The sequence below is a fragment of the Oxyura jamaicensis genome, chromosome 13, assembly GCF_011077185.1.
Source record: "Oxyura jamaicensis isolate SHBP4307 breed ruddy duck chromosome 13, BPBGC_Ojam_1.0, whole genome shotgun sequence".
Taxonomy (NCBI): Eukaryota; Metazoa; Chordata; class Aves; order Anseriformes; family Anatidae; genus Oxyura; species Oxyura jamaicensis.
Window position 1 is genome coordinate 8,871,119 of NC_048905.1, and position 22,466 is coordinate 8,893,584.

At 51.5% G+C, this 22,466-nt stretch overlaps 2 protein-coding genes across 9 annotated transcripts in view; both read left to right on the plus strand.

The window, feature by feature from the left end:
• The window catches only part of STK10 (serine/threonine kinase 10), a 47,766-nt gene extending 44,973 nt beyond the window's left edge, over positions 1–2,793 (plus strand). For both annotated transcript variants that reach the window (XM_035338346.1, XM_035338347.1), the window contains one exon: positions 90–2,793. In XM_035338346.1, the coding sequence (XP_035194237.1) occupies positions 90–230 (141 nt within the window). In that variant the 3' untranslated portion in view covers positions 231–2,793. The remainder of the gene's footprint in view (positions 1–89) is intronic.
• A 6,360-nt stretch (positions 2,794–9,153) lies between these two features.
• Positions 9,154–22,466, plus strand: part of SH3PXD2B (SH3 and PX domains 2B) — a 71,792-nt gene continuing 58,479 nt past the window's right edge. For 4 of the 7 annotated variants that reach the window (XM_035338350.1, XM_035338349.1, XM_035338351.1 and 1 more), the window contains exons 1-2: positions 9,155–9,356; positions 21,746–21,826. In XM_035338350.1, coding sequence (XP_035194241.1) covers positions 9,285–9,356; positions 21,746–21,826 — 153 coding nt within the window. In that variant the 5' untranslated portion in view covers positions 9,155–9,284. Of the gene's footprint in view, positions 9,357–21,745; positions 21,827–22,466 lie in introns of all 7 variants that reach the window. The other 3 variants (XM_035338348.1, XM_035338353.1, XM_035338352.1) reach the window with 2 other exon arrangements.

Here is a 22,466-nt window from a genome sequence, read left to right on the forward strand (position 1 = left end):
TGTCCTGCTTGGTTGGTCAAGGGGGACAAAGTCTGTAGCTCGAGTACAATGCCAAACACATCTCTTGTGTGTGTTCCCTTCTGCTTTAGGCCCTGGAGGATGAGCTGAACCAGAAGAAGCGTGAGCAGGAGATGTTCTTCAAGCTGAGCGAGGAGGCAGATGAACAGACCCCTGCATCCCCAACCAAACATGCCAAGTTCATCCCGTTCAGCTCCACAGAGAGCTCCTAACCCCCAGGTGGCAGCTGGCAGGCCCCCAGCTGGTACTTGCCATGTCCTCCTGGGCTGCAGGGGGGCCTCTTGGACTTGGAAGACCCTCTCGGAAGCCTCTGCTCACGACAGCACCCGCCTGTCCCCTCGCTCTGTCTGGGAGAAACATGGCCTGTCCTTCATGTGGGGTGCTGGCAGGAAGGTTTGGCTTTTCCAGAGGCTGGTCTGCTCAGTGAGGAGGCCGGGAGGGACGTTTCTGCGGTTGTACTGGCACCATTAGCTGAACGCATCGCCTCGGACGTGAGCCTGGTGCTCACTAGGCCCGTCAGCTCGGGCTGGAGCAGTAACAGCCCCGAGCAGGAGGAGCGGGCAGGCCCTCACGCACCCAGCCCACGGCCAGCAGCCTCTCCTCAAGGCTGCTCCTTCTCCTCCTGGTCCTCTGTAAATGGCTGGCCTGAGGCAAAGCAGCTTTGGTGGTGTCTTATGTTAACCTTGGCCTTGTGGCCCCCCACACTCACCTTATTTGTATCGACTGTGGCCTTCTTGTGCTCAAGGGAGACAGCGATTTGTTTTTATTTTCCTTTGAGCAGGGAGGGTTGGGTTCCTTTTTTTCTCTTGCTCCTAGTACAGACTGTGCAGGCTTTTGTCTCTTACAGAAGAGTATGTGCGTGTACAGACGGGGAGTTTTGGAATGGTGTCCTGTCCTGCGGTGACACCACGAGGTGTTGGCCACAACCACGTGCCTTTAGTCAGTGAAGGGCAGAAGGGTGTCATTGCCACAGCCCTCACGGTCACACAGGTGCCTGAGATATTACTGTAAGTGCCTTGCATGGGGGCAGGTAGGTCAGCCACTCTGCAGTCAGGGTTACAGGAAGGAATAAAGGATTCTTGAAGCAAGGGAAGAGGAGATGCAGGCAGGTCATGGTGGCTCGTTACCTTCAGCATCACTTTCTCCACTGATGTTTCATCTTCTCATGAAGTGCCACAGTTTCCTGATGACTCTCTGAGCTTTCAGCCTAGGGTCAGACTGCTGAGAGGCAGAACAGCGGCAGGTCCAGCCCTCCATCCTCTCTGCTCCCTGGCGCTGTGTCTCGGCTGGGCTGCCTTTCTTTTCCCACATGCACCATGCATTGCTTGGCTGAGCTCCTGGGCAAGTCCCGGAGCATGGACCTGGGTAAGGGGACAGAGACCTCACTGGGCAGCACCCTCCTTATGCAATGGCAGTGACCAAAGGTTGTATGGTAGCACTTAAGTTTTTCTCTTTTATCTCCAGACAACTGTTAAATGCCTGTTTCCCTAGCAAAATGAAATGTCCCCTAAAAAATTAAAATAAAAAAAAATGTTATTTTAAAATCTCACATGTAAGGTTCAGAGACATACCAGCATTTCAGGAAAAGGTGGTATGTGACATGCTACACTTCTAGGTGCCTAGCTGAAGGAGCCAGTCCCCAGGTCTCTAGCAGCTCTTTATCAGAGGAGTGCATTCACCACCCATTTACAGTTCATAATAAATATTAATAAGCTTCCTGCAAACTAGCAAGACTACATCCATTTGGGCCATTCCAAGTTTCTTCTGAATCCACACCATTATTGTCTTTATTAACAAACGTAGCCTAGACAGAGTTCTGAGGGCTGGGCCCCTTTGCCAGCAGACTGCTTAGTGGCTTTTCAGTAACTGGCCTGTCCTAGGGAGACTGCCTGTCCCGTCTCCAAAAACACTGACTGTGCCTTTCAGATATAATGACAGCACCGGGTTGTTAGCTAACATTAAAATGAATGAATGCAGGGGGTGTTCCTGAACCAGGACGATGTGCTGGTGTCAGCATTTTAGTTGCAATAGAAATGTGTGATAGCAGCTCCGGTGGCTTTGTTCCCTGTCCTGTTGGGGTCAGCTGGAGCTGTTCCATGAAATGGTGGTGTTGCAGAAGTCAGTACCCAAGGCCTGGCCTTTCATGTGTTGTTTGTGACTAGTGGCAGGATGTCTTGCAGCATACTGCTCATAATGTACCTGGTCTTGCTGAAGGGGGTTGTAGCCTCTCTGACTGCCTTCTTGCACCAGCCCAGGAACATCAGTTTTCTCTGGATGTTGTACAGCCATAAGAATGTATGAGGGCTTTTAAAGGGCTGATGTGAGCACCCACAAGGTAAATCGGTTGTCCCCTCCTCCAGTCCAGCTTACTTGCAGCCTGGAGCTAACAACATAGTTTTGCTTTCCCTAACAGAGGGTGGGAATGGTTTGTCCCCTGCCCTTTGCCTGTTCTCAGTTCCTTCTCCAGGTGTGCTGGGGCTCTAACACCAAGCCCTTCTCCTAGAAGAGGGCAGGGGAGCACGTCTTACGATTGTCATGTTTACAGGGTGCTTATTTTTTCCACCTTGAAAAAGAGGATGCCTTGATGTTTCCTGTTCAGAAGTAACCATGAATAAATCCAACTTATTTTTGAGGGGAGGTGGGGTGCCATTTTTTAAAATGTGGCTTTGAATAAAAGTTTTTTTTTTTTTTTTTTTTAATATTTTGTAAAATGTCTTTAGTGGGTGACCACTGATGTATAGAGCCTTCTAATAAAGTAATAGACTGAGAAACCCAGGCGTGTGTCTGCTTTCCCGCATGATTGCTGGCTGTGGCCTCAGATCAGCACAGTTTTGCTTTTACAGTCTGGGTTTTGCTGACTTATGGAAAGCTCCGCAGCCAGTTCTGGCATGTGAACCTTGCAAGGCTGAAATTCCAGTTCATTAAAATGCAGCTAGTTGTTTCAGAAACACTTCTGCCGTGCGCTGCAGCTCACTGACAGTAACATCGTTGCTCCGAAGCTGGAACTGTGGCAGACCCGCGTCAAGCAGCAGTTTCCTCGGTGGCTTCCTTGTGTTAGAACAGTGCTCGGGTGCCTCTGCTTGGTGAAGGGGGAGTATTGCATACAATTGCCTGAAGAGTGCAAATTGTTTATGCATGCATGACTTTTTTCCCTTTTTTTTTTTTTTTTTTTTGGTTGTTGTTGTTGAAGTTGTCTGTCTTTAACACAAGATACCAGACAAATGCCTCGCTTCCCACGCTTTTTGGGACAAGGATGTCCTAGGGCTGCCTCACTGTCTCCTCCCCACTATGTCCTGCTGCTCTCGCTGAGGTTTTGCTTGGATCTGGGGACATGTCATGAGACCAAGATGCTAACCTTGTCTTCCCCTGTAAGTGTGTGGGGGAGGACACCTCTCCTTGCTCCCCCAGGCTGCTCAGAAAAGCTCCTATCACTTCTGTAACCAGCCCTAGGGCTTGTGTGGTCTTTGTTTGCTGCTTAGAGATTTTTACCTGCAGGTTTAGTTATTTCTTTCACACAGATGCCTTGCACCAAGCAGGGACACACTGTGCAATAGCAGCTTTGAAATGAGCTGGTGAATTTGCTGTGATTTTTCCCCTGGTTTTTGGAAAGTTGCTCCAGAACCTACCAACTTCTGCCATGCTAGAAGTGACCTTGCTAGCTGGGTCCACCCTGGTTACATGAAAGTGCAGGCTGTGAGCCCAAATGGGAGGTGGTGAAAGGGAGAGGGAGCTGTTGGTGCAAACCAGCTGGCTGCTGGGGTTTTAATTGGGCAGCACTGCAGTGAGAGAAGGATGAGAGCAAGGTGCCTGTCTCCTTGCTCCGTGAGATAGCAAGAGATGAACTAGCTGAGGACACATAATTAACCACTTCTTTCATTTATGTGTGCCAGTGTGCACCATCCCCTGGGGCACACTGGTCAAAAATGGTCTCCCCCAGGAGCTCAGGTGGGTATTTAACTTCATCTGCATGGCCTTGGCAGTGCCTGAGGGGCGCTTCAACTGTGAGGATACTTAATTTATAAATACATGGAAAGTACTGTATATTCCAGAAATAACCATTATCTACCACCTGCCCTGGTGGAACACTGACAACAGAGCAAAAGTGACAAATCTTTATTTATTAAAAATAATAATAATAATAATAGATGACAGCCCTGAGAAGTATGTGGTGCTGCACAAGCTGTACTGTTCTCGGCTCTCCTCATTACCTTCTCTGTCCTGTCACATCCTCGCAGCTGCTCAGGGCCTTTCGCAGTGTTCCTGCCGTGATGGGGACAGCGATGCTCTCAGGGGGAATTAAAATCAGGGCAGGCAGGGAGGGCCACGGAGCTGGGCTTTGTGCCTCCGCTGCCCTCCTGCTATTGCTGCATCCGCTCCCCATCCCTCGCTGCAGGAGGGCAGCTGGAGACAAGAGCTCCCTCCAAAAATGCCCTGCACCCCAGTATGCCTTTGCAGGTTCTCCTGCTGCAGGGGCCAAGGTCTGGGGACAAGGTCTGGGGACGAGGTTTAACCTCCGGCCACCGTTCCCCTCTCGGGCACTAGGTGGCACGCACGCTGAGCCGGCCGCCCCGGCTGGCCCCTTCGCGCAGCTTTAATCCTGGATGCAGAGATTGGTATCTGCTCCGGCACACCTTTGCCTTCATCTCTGCTTTTCCTTGGTGCTTCAGTACTTTGTCTCCAGCGTTGTCCTCGGGAGCTTTCCAGGTCCCCCTGCACGGGCTCTGCTTCTGCCTGCTGCGAGACCTCCGTGCAGGAGGGGAGCACTGCCGCCAGGCTGGCTGCCTTCGGTGTCATCCATGCACACCGCTGAGCCTGGCAATATTGGGGTCAAAGCAGTGGGAAATTGTTGCTGGAGGTGGCTGAGAACTGGTGCAAGACAGCTGTGGCAATACCGTGTGTAACTGCTGCCTCGCTGTGCTCCAAGAGCAGCCTGCCCTGTAAAGTGTTGTGGTAAGAACACTGTTTTTGACTCGTCTTTGTCAGGGAGCTCGGGGAAGATGAATGCATTTGCCCCAGATGTGAGGGAGGACCAGGAGCACGCTCACAGTTCTTAAATTAAGAAAGCAAGCAGAAATAGTGGACTGGCTGTGGCAGAAATGCTGCAGGTGCTGTTTTCTCTGGGTGATTTTGGGGCACCATTTCTCATTCCACTACATTTCTGACACCTCCTAGACACAGGGGACAGCTCAGCTGTGACCCAGCAGTAGGGAACAACTCATTTATCCCCAAACTCCCCCCAGTTGCACCTGTACCCTTGTACCACATAACCTCAGTGTGGGATGTTCTGCTGTCACATCCCTGCTGCTCCTGCAACTGTACCAGAGGTGTGGGGCAAGCACAGGACTCCAGGGCTATCACAAGTGCCTTGATAATACAACTGAGGAGCAGCAGAGACCCAGCCAAGGCTCTCCAGCTGGCTTCCTGGCATGCCTCCCACAGGAGGTGACCAGGTCAGCATGCAAAGCCACCCTCTGTCTTCTCAACAGCTCTCACCAGACCTGCTAATTAAACACAGGAGCCATTTGACAGCATCAGCTGTGATCATCTCCAACCTCTGCTTGTTCCTGGGTGCTCGGAAGTGATCGAGCCACAGATGCTGTCTGTGTTCTTGGGGTCCAGGTGCCATGGAGTCACTTCAGCCCCCTCTAAGCAGATTATGGCGCTGGGTAAGTAATGCTGATGCTTAAGTGCTTCCGATTGATTTTGTGCAGTCCCTTGGCTCTCTGCCAGTGTCTGTAAGCCCGGGGTGGGTTTGCCCTGGAAGACACAGATAAAATAATAACCTCCTGTGCATAACAAGCTGGCTATCTCATACGTGTGATTTACACCAGATGTAAAGGAATGGCCCGACAGACCAGCAGCATGTCACTGCACCCAGAGCAGTGCACAGAAAGGAGCTGGGAGGGTGGAGGCAGAAAAACAGGGCCTCAGCCCTGGAGCAGGTGGGTCCAAGATGCGATGAGAGCTCATTCATACCTTCTCCTTTTTGCTTTCAGTCTCATACATCTCCACAGGGAGATCTTGTGGCATTTGGGAACTGGATTTATCAGCAAGGGGATGCCATACGGTTTTGTGTGCCTCCTGAGAAGGGGGAGGTGAGCGCAAAGCTTCCCCAGAAGAAGCCTGTTAGTGTTCCTGCGGGCTGCTTCAAGCCCCTCTCAAGGTCTCCTTCCCAGGCACGCTGTGTGTTGTTCACTGTCTCTTGTGGGTTCTCACTGGTGTCTGCAGGGCCAGGATTAAAGGCAGGGGGAGGCCAGCGTGTAGGGGCTCTGGCAGTATGGTGCTCTGCAGTGCCTGGGCATTGGCTCATGGAGGGCAGAGCAGGGAACAGGCGCTGTGCCTGTAAAAATGGGCAGAACCTTCCCAATTTCCCACCCTCCCAAAGCTACTGCCTGCCTCATGCTAATGTGATGTTCTGGGGCTGGCATCTCCCAGGTTTGTGGCCAGCATGAGATGACAGGAGCACGAGCAGGGATCAGGCTCCTTTTTCAGAGCTGTCTCACAGACTTCCCTGCTTGGTCTCACTGCTTCTGCTCCTGGTCCTTATTCTGGCATGCTGTGCAGGGTGACGGGTGCACAGCGGGCAGTGGCAGTCCTACCCTGTCCCTCTGTGCCACAGCTATCCCTGCTCCTAAAACTAGGCCAAACCAATCTGGCAAGAAACACAGTTTAGCATCTTCATGGATGCTACACCTATAGGTACAAACACTCTTTGAATACTTGTTATCATGTTCTTGATTTGCTCTTTACATCTTTTTTTTTTCTCTCTCTCTCTCTTTTTTTTTTTTTTTTTTTCTTTTTAATTACAACTGTTTTTTTGTAACCAGCCTTTTTCTGATGAGGAAAGCAGGAGAAACTGAGAACTCGCTGCATGTGTTGTTTTACACTGGTGTTTACATTCACTGACATTCCTGGGCATGCACAGACTGATCCTGGGGTTCGTGGTCGTGAGGCCAAGGTGTCTTAGATGGCTCTGTGTTAACGTACAGATGGACCGGGCAGCAAAACGATCAGCCTGGCTATGTTACTTTCAGAGCACGAGGGATGTAGGGGCAGTCTGTGCACTCTGTAAAACCAAATTACCAGAACGCAGGAGAGCAGCTCTGCATACAGATGACCAGCAGCCCAAGCACCTTCTCTGCAGATGCCCGGCATCCAGCAGTCACTGCTAAACAGAACAAACCCAGCACCTGAAGCAGGAGGGAGGGCAGCTGTGGGATTTGTAACTCAGTTGTCTCACACAGTTCCCATCACCTTGCATTGTTTAGCAGGTTTCTGTGCCTTTCTTTTTTTTTTTCTCATGTCCTTTCACCTCCTACTGTTTCCCCATGATCACCTTGCCCAGCCTTTCAATCCTGAGCTCTTCAGGTTACATTCTCCTCCACCCAGCTCAGCAGCAGTGCCGCCAGCCGCTCCGTTTCTCTTCTAAGCACACGAAGACCAGGAATTGTTTAATTCCTCTCTTACTCCCACTTTCTCCAGTGTTCCTCATTTCCTCACTATTAGTTTCTTCTCTTACCGACACTATACGCAGCTGCTTTCAATGATTTTCTGGTCATCCTTCAGATTATTTGCCCATCTAACAGGGCTTTAAAACTAATAGAATTTTATCTGCTCCTGCCTGCAAAACACCACCCAAGTGACAAAAAGCTGCAGTTCTGCCACCTTTTGTCTGCCCCGGTGCTTCCTCAGGCTTTGACTCTTAAGTAGCACTCAGGGAGGGGAGCAATGTACAACTGATCCTCATGCACCCCATGATGGCAGTCGGGCATGCCAGCAGGTGCCAATGGTGTAGTTTCCCCTTCTCTCAGCCTCGCATCCTTCTTGCAGCCACCTCCTCTGCAGGGGCACGGAGGTCTTGCACTGAACTGAGGGGAAAGAGGATGAAGATGAGAGCTTCGGGAGGGCAAGGGGGCAATAAATCCCTGGCGACCTGCCTCCACCTCCCTGATTCTCCATGGTGGTGTTAGCAAAGCTAATAGCATAAAAAAAAAGGGGCCACATTTAAGGAGCTGCCAAGGAGTGAGATGAGTTGTTTATGATTAAATTAAATTCATATGAAAGCTAATGACCTGCCAGCATGAGTCTTGGGTAACTTTATAACGTAATTAAAAGCCCAACAGGGAAGAGAGCTGCGGTTATGCCATGTGTCGAGAAGCTGCTGCGAAGAAGCAGGCCGAGGGTGGTGCTGGTGCAGAGAAGCATCAGGTCGCTGCCTTGTCTTCTGCACTGTGCCAAGGGCACAGCCCGATGGAGTGGGCTGCTGGGGACAAGTAGGGTGCAGTGGCTCAGTGCCCAGCTTCAAAGGATACAGAGGTTGTCCTGGATAAGGCCATTCTTGTGATCTGACCATACCAACAGCCAACAAAGCCTCTATTTTCTACTCAATTCATTCCCCAAATGCCTTAGGGCTGATGCTGCTGGAAACCACGTCAGCAAAGCCTTGGGGGCAGTTGTTACGAGACAAGAGTAGGGTCAAGGATCAAACCCTGGGTGTGGAGCCCACACACGGGTCCCACATGTCAGGCAGGAGGCATCATCCTGGACCCTCTTCTACTCCCTACTGCTTCCTACAAAGGGCAAAGAGTGGCAGATAAGGCCAAAGAAGCCGTGCTCTCCTGGAGAAATGGCCAAGTTGCCCCTGACCAGCACTGGACTGACTCTTGTGCTTTGACATCACCTCGGGATGCTGCTTTTCAAAAGAGCAGAAGGGGTAAGAAAGGGAGCAGCTGCAGTGGGCTTGGGCTGCCTCACACTCCTTTTCCCACACGTGTTATTTGGAAAAGCACTGCTCGTGGGCTGCCACAACTTGTGCTTCCCAGCATCAGACGCGGGGAGCCACGAGCAGCAGGTCGCTGACCTTGGCGACTTACAGCAAAAAGCCCAAAGCGGCCGATGCTGCCGCATCAACGCCAGCTTTTTCCATTTTTTTCCCCCCGATTTGGAGATAGAGAACGGCGTGGGGCGGGCAGGCAGAAGCCGGCCGGGTGCCCCCCGCGCCAGCTGCACCCTTGGCGGGGCGGACACGCGTGGGGCGGGCGGCCACGCTCGCCCCTTTAAGCGGGCGCTTGTAGGGCCGCCCCGCCGGCTGGGATAGGTCGGGGCGGGCCGGGGCCGCCTCCCGCCCCCGGCAGCGGGCGGGTGGCTGGGCTCGGCTCGGCTCGGCACGGCTGCGAGCTCCGGTCCCGGCTGCGTGTGCCTGTGCCTTCCCCCAGCGCCACCGCTCCCCGCCGGGCCCCTGGCGCCGGGCTGCGAGGGGCAGAGGCATGCCCAGGAGGAGCATCGCGGAGGTGAAGGTGCTGGACGTGCAGAAGAGGCGCATCCCCAATAAGCACTATGTGAGTGGCACGGCACGGCTCGGCACGGCTCGGGGCGCACCCGGCCCGGCCCTGGGCAAACAAAGGGCGGGCGCTGCCGGTCCCCGGGGAGCTCCGGAGCGGTGGGAGGTGAAGGAGGAGGAGGGCAGCGCTGCTGGGGCTGTCCCGGCACCGGGACCCGTTCCCCACCCGGGCAAAGTGGGGGGAGAACGTGGCCTGGGACGTGCCAGGGGGTGCCGCCGGGACTGGGGATGCTAGGGGGGTGCTGGGGCAGCCTGTACCCCTGGAGTCACCCCCGGAAAGTGTCCCTGCATAGGTGAGGGGCAGCGTTTGCGGGGGGAGTCGGGGGGAGTCAGGATCCTGTTGGCTGTGGGGTCCCCGCAGAAGGACCCCCCCGGTTCCATCCTCCTGTGACTGGGACGGTGCCGCTGTCCCCTGCCGAGATGGCTCCGTGCCCGCTGCACCCCTGCTGCCCCGCTGCCCCGGGCAGCACATTCCTGCACACTCCAGGGCATCTTCCCAACAGCTGCGGGGCTGTCTTTTTCTCGAGCTTTTTTTCATTATTATTATTGTTGTTGTTATTTACACTTTGGTGCGCGTCCAGGCATCCATGGAGACCTTGTGGGTGAATCTTGGCAGCAACTGTAAAACAAAGACCAAAATGTTCTCCCCGCCCCATTCGCCTTAGACCGGGGTGACCCAGTGACACACTGTTCGTGTTGCATTTGGGTTACAAGGACGAGCTATGCGCTCAGCTGGAGTGCCTCATGTCAGTGGAGCCGGGCAGCTCTGTGCAGATCAGGGGCTTTTTTTGGGCCCCTCCCCAGCTGGCTTTTGGCGGTCAGCAACAGTCAGAGGAAAGCAAAAGAACAAGCTGGCTGTAGCCAGGATTGAGGAGAGGATAAACAGGGCCGATATCCCCTCCTCGCACCCGGGGAAGCGCCTTAGCCCTGTGATGTGGTGGCCACCACCCAGCCCCTTATCACCTTTTCATCCTTTCCTGCCTTGTCTGTGGTTTAATCAGCATCTGGCCGAGCCTGGCCCCAGCTCCAGATGTGCCCCCTTCCTGCTCTGTCCACCCCAGACTTACTCACCCTAGCTGGGCTGTGCATCAGGTCTGGAGGAACACGTACGTGAGGAGGTTTGATGAGTTGTGTGTGTTTGTGTTTGTCTTGGCAGATCTCTTGCATCGCCCTCAGGTCCCGTAACGGGTGTGCTGGGGTTGCCTGGGGCTGCTCCTCCCTTTTCTCTTCTGGGCCTTTTTGTACTTTGCAGGGGCTGAGGGCACCTCACAGCCCTTGGGCTCCTGCTGTCCCTCCGGATCTGAGTCCCCGCTACTGGGAAATGCAGCCCGCGGGCTGGGCTCCGTCCCGTTTGGGCACCATCCCTGCTCACCCACCGGGGTCCCCACACAGTTCTGCAGCAGGGAAGCGGGTGGAGCTGGGCATGGCACAAACAATCCTATCAGGCTGGAAAATGGGGACAGCAGTATTTATGAAGACGTATCGCTGGGTGGGTGCAGCGGGGCGGCAGCTCCCGCGGCCGGATCCTGAGCGTGCAGAGGAGACAGCGGAGATGCGTCTGCACAGAGCTCATGACAGTCAGCTGTGCAGCTCGGCTGCTTGGCTGTCCACTCCCTTCTCAACTGGCAGCTCGAGTCCTCTGCCTCTAACCTTTCCCTGTACTTGTCTTGGACCCAAACTCGGCCGCGCGAGCCAGGGCAGGCTGAGCCCGGGGAGGGGCGGGCAGCGGCCTCCCCGCGGCAGTGCTGGAGTAAATGGGAGCGCTCGCCTTGCTAGAGGGGATCGATAGGAACGAGGCAGATCCACAAAGCCAGTTAATTATATGGAATCAAAACATTTTTTTTCTTCCCTTCCTCTGCAAAGGAAGGCAGCAAATCCCGGCTGAGTCATCTCACTTCAGACTGTATCTGTTGGCAAACAGCAAAGCAAAGTCAACCACAAAGTGCGTGTGTTAAACCTTTGCTCGCTTCTGCTCTCCGAGATAAATGTGCTCCTGCCATCCCTGGAGGCAGCAGCTCGCGAGGAGCCCTGTGGCTCTTCCTCCCGTGGCCTCCGCTCTGCCCGACCTGCGGCTGACCTGTAACGCTTGGGTCTGGCCTCCGCTCTGCATCCGTGAGGCTTTTGTTTTGTGCTGGACAAAGGTGCAGTTGTGACGGCTGTGTGAGGCCACAGCAGAAAACCGTGACATTCCAGTTTCCCAGAGAAGCGATAGCAAACCAGTGTTTCAAAGTCCTTGTTTATTCCTGCGGTGGGGTGGGGGTGGAAGAGGCCAGCTCTGTTCGGGCTGGCGGGGTTCAGCCATCACCTCGGTAATCGATACGGAGAGCGTTGTGCAACCGAGACAAAAACTCGTGCTTTTGCAAGCTCTGATTTGAAGCAGGAGATGCATTTCCTAAACTGGGGGAAGGGGTGGTTTTGAAGTATTTGCCTGTCTTATCAAAAAGTGATCAAATGCCATTTCGGTGCTGGGCAGTGACGCTTCTCCCTGTGTTTCCCGGTGCTGCTCTTTGTAAGCACAGCTCACCCTCCATCCCTGCCTCGGCCTTTCACCCTCAAAACGCCTCTGAGTTTCGCAGCCCTGTGAGAAATGTCACATGTAACAGTTTCCAGGGACAGAGGCTGCACGGGGCCTCTGTGTTTCCATCCTTTCCTAACCCTTCATGGCCCGTTCCCAGCTGGCTGATGCTGCTTTTCTGGCTGGGAGAGGCCAGGGGCTGCTCAGACGGAGGCAGAGCCAGGAGCAGCATCGCTCCCTGATGCAGGGCCCTGCCCCGCACGAGGGTAAGGACCCCACGAGGTGCGTGCTGGTGGGTGGGGGTACCCAAATGCTACCTTTGTGTGTGCTGTGTCAGGATTTAACTTGGGACCCTAACACTGCTTAGTGTTTTTCTGCACCTTGCCAGTCAAATGCATGTTTGTGCATTTTCCCAGCGGAAGAGAGAGGCAGTGCTGCTGTGTCGCTGCTTTCGTCCCCGCAGCGAGCCTTGTACTCCTGGAAGGTTTTTACTGCTGTAGTGTTGGCACGGTGTGAGGCCAACACGTCTGCCTCCTGTTCTTGTCAAACCAACTCAGATTGTACACAGAGAAGGGCCAAGAGGGGAAGGATAACCTAGATTCTTGCTCCAAGTGATAGGAGCCTCGAGTTTGCTCTACTAGCTGTGAAACCATTTTTCACTGTATTGTTGTTGCACCTTCTCTCCTGACCTCCGAACCCTGGTCTTTACATTGTGCCATTTGCATATTTAAGCTTTTTTTAATTGATATATTAAAATAATATTTTTACTTTTAATGTAAAGGGCAGTTGGAGAAATGATTTTTTGGCAGGTGCGTGTTGCTGGATGTACTGTTCGGACTCTGTCAGGAGAACAACTGAGCTTGGGACCAGTGGAGCCCATTACTGGAGTGAAGAAGAAAGACTCCCTCCCATCAGGCAGAGGGTGAGGGTCACCCTGCAGTGACATTTCCCATGCAATCACATTTCAAGTGATTACAGCTCATGTCCCGGAGGTCTAGCGCTCAGGGACACTGGCAGTGAAGGGCTCCAGGACCGTATGGCAAATTGAAATCATTTGAAAAGACAAAATCCAAAAGCAGAGTTTAAAAATAATCGTTCTGGGCGACAGAGTAGCAGACTGTCATTTCTATTGTCTGGCCAAGTCTCAAATTCTGATAAATGGATGTTTATTCAGAAAAGACCCAAAACAAAACCGTAGTTGAAACAGACTAAATTTTCCTTTAAAGGACTTCATGCAGGATCTTTTTATAGCTTTGTGTTTGTTATTCCTAGTAGAAGTCTCAAAAATACAGCTTTTCCTTACTAAATCTAGATCTTAGTTGTTTTCTTGCCCTTAAGGAAGCTTTAGGAGCTTTCTTTGTAATACAGCTGCAGCTTGTGCATTTTGTTCTGTGTGTTAATAACCATGCCATTGAATTGCACCTTCGTTCCTATGATCCTGTCCACTAAGAATACTTCCACAACTTACATAGTTTTAAATCTTTGCTCAAGAGCACAGAACAAAATTATATATACGTCTGACAGGGGGAAAGAAAGAGCAGCATGCTGTATGTTTTTGCTAGGTTTTTGGAAAACCTGGACTGTGCTCTTGCAGGGACTTCCTTTCCCAGCCTCAATGCACGCAAATATCACTTCGAAAAAGGAAAATTTAAACAAAGTGTACAGCATACATTTATTTTACAGGCTCAGTTAACAAGATTGCAAACTTTAAACAAGGTGAATATGCACGCATATTTAGCTGCCTCATTTGTATCTGCAGCTGCCTTGTAAAAGTAACTAACTGTGGGTGTTGGAATTTGGAGTCTAGGTTATAGAGTCTATAGGTATTTTAAAACAAGTTTGATTAAAACCACATTCAAAAAATTAATGCGTTGTTGTTTTTAATTGTGAATTTGTAAAGTGTTACTAGGTATCTTCTCTGCTCCTGTGCCTTGTAGTCATGAGACTATTTGTGGTTTAATTCATCACGCAGCCCAACCCCGTTGCTTATCTGGAATTGATTATTCAGTATTCGGAGAAGAATGCTCCACTGGCAAGGGAAAGAAGATTGCTGATCTACAGATTCAGTCGTTCCTCAGTGCCTTATATGTATAGAGCAGGAGATGCCTTCTGAACGGCTTGTCCCGTGGCTTGTGTCAGAGTTGCCCAGTCCTGACTTGGTCCATTGGAACAGAGATCTGAGGGGACCTGGCCCCAAGTCACCATGCTGCTTTATTTTTTCTGTTGTGAATCACACCGGTTGTTTGGCTTAAAAAGGACATCGGGGGATGACTCTCCCCAGTGTGATGCTCTTTGCGGAGGGTGACCGTGCTCCCGGCATGGTTGGAATGTCCTGTGGGGAACCAGAGGAGCTGGGTGCACTGAGAGAGAGGAAGCAGGAGGTTAAAATGAATAGAGTGAAATCCATCCAGCGGCTGTTAACTAAGCAAAGAGTTAAAGAGGGGAAAAGTGAAACTAGGCCATATAAAGCAAGGCTGAACCCGTGATGCTGGAGCCTCTGCTGCTGCAAAGAGTTTCTGAGCATCTGGCCTTTGGCCCTGAGAGTCTGAGGGCTCTTAGCATCCTCAGCATTGTTCTGCTGCTGTGTCCTGCGGTTCTGCTCTATCTTGTCCTGTTTCCTGTCAGTTGCCTGATGCTCTCCTGCTTGTGGCAGGCCAAAGGCAGGGTGTCTGGAGCTGTGTAGATGGGGTGAAATTTGGATCTGTCCTTGTGTCTGTTGTGCAGTGTTAGAGATCTGATTGTTGATCCTTTCCACTTCTTGCTTCTCAAGAGAGTTGAGGCTTCATGGAGCACTTTTGGCTTTGTGGGTGAAACCAACAATCAAATGCAAACTCTCCTTTGTTTTTCTTCCCTATTTGCATTACCTAATGCTGGTGAAAATATTGAATGTCACAGGTCAATGGAAGGACCAAATCCTGCCTGGCAAGCATCTGCTGAGGCTCTGCCTGCAGACTGGAAAGCTGGTGCTCATATGCAAACCCAGCAGTGAACTTCAGCGTCAGGGCCATTGCACTGCCTGCTCAGGGGTCTGGTGACCTTGGTCCCTCACAGCTTTGCTTTGGAGGGTATATCTGTTTTCCGGCCCTTTCATGTAGCAGTGGGAAATAGGAAACAAAAGCATCCATATGTCTGACCTTCAGCATGACTCAGAGCAAACAAGACGGTGTATATGTTTGGTGAGAGGAGCCTGCGCCATAGTTGAGCAGGGCTTGGTGGGTTGTCCTTGGGGTCCCTGTGACCTGTGTGACCACACACTTGTGCACAGCTTTGCAACAGCAGGACAGGATGAGCTGTTGCTTGCTGGAGCTGTAAGGAGGATACAGTGGAAGGGTTGAGTCAGAGCTGGGGGATGTGGTTGGCTTGTAGTTGAGCAGCTCCTGGGCACGTGGCCTTTGGTTATATGATGTGACAGTGTGGATGTTCCTGTCCTTGTGCCACCTGCATCCCTGTTACCCACCTCCTCCCTGCAATCTGTCTTGCCACTTCTTCCCCCATCTTCTGCTAGACTAGAGAAATCACAGCAGCATCTGAAATGTCCCGCATCTGTTGCTTCTCTGTGGCTTTCCCAGTGCCATCTGAAACAGTATAGCCCTTCTCCTGGCTTTTCCTGTCATCAGAGCAGGGCTGGCACGGTCTTTGAGGATGGAGCTGGGGCTTGCTGTCCCTCCTGCTCTGAGTTATGGTGTCCTGAAACACCAGAGCCCCTGCTCCCCTCGGCAGCCCTGCTCTCCTGCTGCAGAGAAGGCTGATGGAGAAGGGCCAAGCACAGCAGCTCGCCGCCAAGAACTTTCTTTGTTTCCAGCCACCTCCCTCTTTTTTTTTTTTTCTCTTTTCCTCTTACAATTTCCCACTCCCTTTTCTATATTAAACCCTGCTCTGTTTTGGTTTGTTCCCTCAGCTGCTTTGGTTTCTCTGCCCCTTTGAATTTCTCGGTGCTCCTTTCTCGTGGCTGGGGCTGTCGGCTCCCCAGGCTCTCTCATTGTTTCCCTGTGTCTCAGGGTGTGGGAGAGGGCATGTGGAATAAAGAGACTGATGCTTTTTCCCCTCCGCTGGCGAAAGATGCTTTAAATCTGTGGAGTTTTCCACAGAGAGGTTCATTGTACATGGTCTCTCTGGGCCCAGGACCACACAGACTCAAACCCATTTGAAACAGCTTTGCAGACAGCTCTGTCTGCTAGAGGCTGTTACATCTGTCTGTGCCCTTGGACCTCTGCTGAACCTTTGTGGCCAGACACTGATGCTTGTCAGTGATGGGTGGGTAGAGATGGGTGTTCTGGACCCTTGTGGAAGTGTCTTTGTAGGTGACAGCAACCGCGCTTTCTTATCTGCTGCTCTTCATGTGCATCTGGCTGGCATTGAACCTGGAGAGCCTTGGAGTATGGAGGGGAGCCAGCGGGATGCTGCCCCGGATCCCCCAGTGGCTGAGACTCCAGCTTCACACCCTGCTTGCTGCCAGAGAGGGCTTCCTCCTGCCACGTGAGCAGGAGGAGAATCCCTTGCAGTCGTGTTTCCCCTTCTCAGGCACTCCTGCCTTCCCTATGGGCATGGGGTTGTTTCAGAGACATGGGAGCTCAGCGGGGGCTGCTGCCAGCCAGCCTCTGGCAGTGTGCTGGGGCGGCCTGCAGAAAGAGTTTTGGCTGGCAGTGCTGTGTGGGTGTGGGTGCGCTGCCCTTGGGCTCAAGCTGACATGGCAGGATGGGGCTGAGCTGTGTTGGGTGGGCTTGTAGCCTCCTTGGGGACTGGGGTGCCCTCAGAGAGCTCACAGCGCCTGTCCTCTCCCCAAAGCAGTACACGTACCCCCACAGCCGGGATGTTTTCCAAGTCTCGTTGGAGAGGCTGTGGGAGGGGAGAGGCTGCAGCCACAGCTCTGGGCTTTCCTGCAGCTGTGGTTTGCCTTCTTCCCCAGATTCGAGCAGTCCAGGCAGATTCCTGGTTGTGCTCTGTGCATGTCCTTACTGTGTTTACGTAGGGAGTTCAGACATGGTTATTCTAGAAGGTCATATGGACTTGCGTTTCAAGAATGGGGAACTATTTTTTTTATTATTATTATTTAGTATCTGTTCTTGATCCCATTGCTTCAAGTCAGCCCCTTGAACCATCTGTGCTCTGTAGCCGTGATTTTATATGACAACATGCCTCCTGGAGAAGTGTTAAACTGAGGGCCTGTGAAGGCCTTCAGAGTCCTCAGCTGCTTTTTGCAATGGAAGTCGCCAGAAGCCGCTGTTATCTGCAGCACTGAGGCTCTTATCAGTCTCGGAAAGAGCACTCCCAGGCCTCAGGCATGCTGCTCCACTTATTTAAAAGGAGAAAAAATAAAAATCTCTGGGTTGCCTTTCAGATAGCAATCATTTGCAGCGGCTTCTCCCCTTTCTCTCAGTTCCCAGCCACTGGGCCTCTGACTGCTGTGGGTTTGCACATGAGCTCTCTCGCATGGCCTCTCCAGGTGGTGCCCAGCATCTGGGTGAGCAGAGGAGCCTCCTTGGTGCCTGCCATGCTGGCTCTTATGGTCCTCCTTCCCAGAAGGGATGTCCCAGCTTGCTCTGTGGGGAACACAGGTCTCCCTCGCGGAGCCAGGGAAGCATTCTCCAGCTGCCAGCACGCTTCCCCCACAGTTGCCAGAGTCCTTGCTGCCACGAGGGCTGACTGGCAGCTTTTGTTGACAGCTCTGTTACAGTTGGCCAGGCGCCATTTGCATTGCTTTTAGCAACCTGTCACTTCTGACAGTTCCAGTATGAAGGGTTTCAGTCCCACTTTCCACTGGCTCAGTCTCCCTCTGAACTGTGTCTCCAGGAACGCTGGAGCAGCAGGAGGGCTGCGCAGCACACCAGGCCATGGGAGAGACAGCAGGGACCAAGCTGGTGAATAAAGAGGATGGGCTGGGAGAACTACAGGATTTTTTGTTTTTAATTTTCCATCTTTATATTCTTGTTTAGGGTACTTGGTTTCGAACATGACCAAGGAGATATCTTGGAAGATTGGAGGCCTGGTGGTAAACTCCTTCATCAGTAATTTTTAAACAGTTGGTATACGGCCAATTGCTAGTAATGTAGAGCTTTGCAGGAAGTCTAGGGAGCCAAAACACTGCTGTGTCTGTCAGAGTTCAGCCTTTCGCATCTGTTGGTTTCCATTTTCTGTGAAGGATTTGTTCCACTCCATCCCTCCAAGGGATGGGAGCACATGGTGTTCTTTGCATTACTGTGAAGTGTTCCTCCCCAGCAGTGCTGAACAAGCCTCCACCTCTAGCATGTCCCCGTGGCCTCTGGTCTCCCCACCACCCACAGGGAGCCCCATGGAGGCACGGGGGAGACCTTGTTCCCTTGTTTTGGTGGTGGCTACTTGTGACAGTGTCTCCTGGCTGAGTGCTCCCCCTGACCTGAAGCTCAGGCTTCAGCAGGACAAACACTGAATTGCATTTCAGCAATTTCGGAAGCAGGGATGTGAGTTTCAGCTGTGCTGCCATGACCTATGGCCACAGTTAAACTGGGGAAGTTTCAGTCCTGGTGCTTAGTGCCTGTCCCAAAGCTCAGTGTGGCCTAGGGTGCCTTCAGCCATCGAGCCTGGTTTGATGTGATGTGCATGTGGCAGTGTGGTTTGGAGCAGGGCAAGGGGTGGGGGCCCTCGGGATGGGGAGAGCGAGGTTTCCTTTCTGGAGGGAGGGCAGCCATCGGTTCCCGGGTTTCACGGAGTCAGCTAGATCCCCTCCACTGTGCAGAAACCACCGCTGTGCCGGGCGGGCCTGTAAATATTTAGATAGCTTCGCCTGTTGGTTTTGGCCATGGGCCCGGCCCACGTGATGGGGCTGCAGCCCCCTCCTGGACCCGGCGGCCCGCTGCCTCCCTGCCATCTGCTGGGCCCTCCCCACCCTTCCAGGAGCCGTGGGGCCTGGGCTGTGGCTCTCCCCTTCCAGCAGTGCTCGCTTGAAGCTGGAGAAGCCCCATGAAATAAGTTTCCACATGCCCTCACCCACACTGCCAGGCTTGGATAAAGCCCCTCCTCAGAGCAGCCTCTGCAGGAGCAAGCTGCTTGGTGCAGTCCCTGTCATTACCAGGGCTAAACTGAGTTTGTTGGGGCTGTGAAAACATCATAGAGTGGCCAACTGTACTATTTATCCCTTTCAAAATCTGCAGCTTCCTAGTTAATGAATGAACACCTGAGTTCTGCTTTCTGGTGTCTCTTTTTTTATCCCTCAGGGGGGAATTATCAAAAAGCTGGGGCATTTTTGGCCTAGAGTACCTTGGTGGGGTGGGGCCGGGCCACTGGAGTCAAGGACAAGGGATGCTCACAAGTAGAGAGGGAATCAGCTTCATGAAGACAGTATTTTTATGGATGTTGAGGATCTCCCTGTTCTGCGGGGTTTCCCGTCTCCTCAGTTTTTCACAGATAGATGAGGAGAAATCCCCAGAGACCTGTCAGCCATTTGAATGGGATGAGCATGAAACCATTATCCTGACCCCAGGGAGATCTGCCTTCCAGCAAAACAGGAGTGAGCTCATCAGCTGGGAGAAGGTCTCCTTCCATCAGTTACAAAGGGCATAATAAAGCATGGTGTGCCCTCAAATCTCATGGCTTTATTACCCTTCTGAGTATTGAATTCATTCTGGCTTGAGCAAATCCACATCCTGATTAAAATCCCAGTCTAATAAACTGTTGACTCCAAATAAAGGCAGAATAAGAATAAACAATGAAGAAAAGTTGGCTCTTCCTCCTGCCCCAGTGGAAGGCGTTCTCCAGGCATGCAGCCAGCAGTGATATAACCCCATGAAGTGCTGTGGACTGGTAAGAAAGCTGGGATATCAGCTGAGCTTCCAACCAAAATGAGCTCATGCTGGCCTGCCCGCAAGTCCTGGGGTGAGGGTAAAGACAGTTGGATGCTTGCTTAGCAGGAAGTTAACGCTTGGCTTGCTGAAGGTATGATCCATGAAATGTAAGCAGTAGGTGCAAGCCTTAAGTTCAGCAGGGCTACGCGACTTCTTTGTGTCACCAAGTAGTGGTACCTGTACAGATGCCCTCAGGGATTTGAGGCCACGTCATGCAACTTAACCTGTTCTCGTTGTAAACTAAGGTCAGCCAAGTTGTCTCACCTGTTGAGGTCTAGGGGCATGTGCTTAAACAGGTATTGGCCTGATCTAGTGGAAAATACTTGTCAAGCCATGTCTGGTAGCAACTGAGCATGTTGTCATGGCCCCTCTTGTAATTTATCATTGTATATCCAGATATTCACAGCTGCTCCAAATGCCATACTGCAGGAGTCCTCTGTCTTCCTTGAGTTTGTGTGCAGAAAGTGCAGGTCCTTCAGTTAAAAAGAATATTTTGCGAGTAAAAGGAGAGGATTGTGGTTAGCTGAATAAGACCCAGGAGGTGAAGCCGGGTGATTCTGAATTTGCCTGGGAGAAGGTGGTGGTCATGTTTCCTAGCCATCTCACCGCAAGGTAGCAAAGCAGCAGCAGCTGTGTTTGAGTTGAGCATCTGGCTTAAGACAAGTGGTCATTGAACTGCTGGCTTGAAACTGATGCATTTCTTTATTTTAGCAGTGAGCACGTGCTTCATCTCGCTGCCTCCTTCTCCATCATACTTTGTAAGTGGTTCCACTGGGAAGAGATTGTGGTTCCTTAGGAGTCCCCTCACCTTGGTAGCTTGTGCTGTGTCAGCCCTTTGGGGCCTTTTGATTAGAGCTTTAGTACAGTATTCAAGTACATTTGGTTAGCTCAATGAGTTTACTGTTGTGCTAGCCATTTAAGTCTCCTGGTATTTGAGTTTGGATATTGGGCTGGGATGTTGGTTGTGTTCCAGCATCTGGAAAAAATGTGTCTCTGGGGGAAACATTGTGAAACTGTTAAGGGACTGTGTTCTAAATACCAGAACATCACCATCCTAAGAGCCTTCACTCTTCACTATGTTAGACTGAAGTTTCTACCAGGTCTGTTCACCTGGGCTTCTGAATAGTTTGTTCCTGCCTCAGTGAGTTAATACTGGAATTTCTGGTGGAAATATGTGGAAACATGATAGTAAGAAGAAAAATGAACATACCCTTGTTCTGCTTACCCAATCTGCTATCAATTAGTGAAGGATGAGGTTTGCAACACTTGAGAGTTATTCTGGCATCTCATCAAGGGTCATCTCTGGTTTCTGTGAACAACAAGCAAGGACATTAAATAAGTAATTTCCCAATTCTGTTATTTGCTGGTTGTCTTTCACGGAAGATTAATAAAGCTGGGGTATTTTCTTCCCCCCCTTTTTTTTTTCCCTCATTCATCACCAGTAAAAGCCTGGTCACATGATTTGTGAATAACCTAGAATTGCTGAGATTAGTTGTGTAGCATTTTGTGTAACAGGAGGGCAATCTGCACCCCAGCAAGCCTCAGAAAGCAAAACCTCCGGGTGACAGCAAAGCTGCTTATGGAAAACAGAGTTTTGGATGGCATGGGGTTTGAATTCTCCTTGCAAGCCCTGTTCTGGGGTGCAGACTGGCCTTGGGGAGTGTGTAGCAGGCTGCAGGTTTGAGATCAGGGGCTCAGACAACGCTGCAGCCATAGGTGGGATCACCAGGGCATTGTTATTACCTCATCACGTGTCTGGAGAGACTAACTGTATGTTTACATAGAAGCACCCTTTCACGTTTGTTGTATACCTATAGTTAGTGATAGGGAGCTGTCTCAATTCATGATTATGAATGAGCATTTTGTAGACAGATAAGTTGTAGCATGGAGCTTAATAATTCAAGCTTATTTTCTAGTGTTGCTGAAACTGCTTTAACTGCTGCTTGAAGTGTTCTGTGCAGCTCCCTGGTTGATGCCCAGCTGTTTAGCAGCCATTGGATTGTGCCATGGGTTGTTCTGTCACTCATATCTGATTTCTTCTTCTGTTCCCTACAGGTGTACATTATCAAAGTCACCTGGTCCAATGGGTCCACAGAAGTCATCTACCGACGGTACAGCAAGTTCTTCGACCTGCAGGTAAGCATTTCTCCAGTTTTTGGGTTTTGGACTTCAGCGTATTGAAAGACATGGTAAATTGCCAAGAATGGTTTATGTTTTTGCTAGGGGCAAGCATTCCTTTTGTAATGTACCAGAAAATGTTTAGATTTGAGGAAACTTAAATGCAGTACTGGACATCCTTGGAAAAGCAAGAACAAAGCAACTTCAAAAGCTGCACTCTTAGCTCCGGTGCCTCTCACGATGCAGTGTGGACACCCTGGGGCTTCTGCACGTCCAAGTCTTGGTTTTGTCTCTCACTCCCTGGGCTTCAAGGGGAATACAGGTGTGTTTGAATTCCCACAGCTGAAATTTGTGCAAGTGGTAGTGGGTCACTTTTTAGTGTGTGTGTGTGTGTGTGTGTGTGTGTTAGAGTTTGCCCCAGATTCCACTCCTGTGGAACTAATCACATGCCTTTTCCCAACTGCTAGCACACCAAAATGGGGTGCTGCTGAGAAGCGCTAGTTCCTGGGGTCCCTGTGCCATAGGTTGGCATTTCAGGGAGCAAGCAACGGGGAGCTCCCGTTACATGGTGAGGTGCACTGCTTTAGCAGTTACCTCCTGGAGTGGGGTAGAGGGGGCAGCTGGGAGGACGATGAAGGAGGAGGCTGGAAAGGCAATT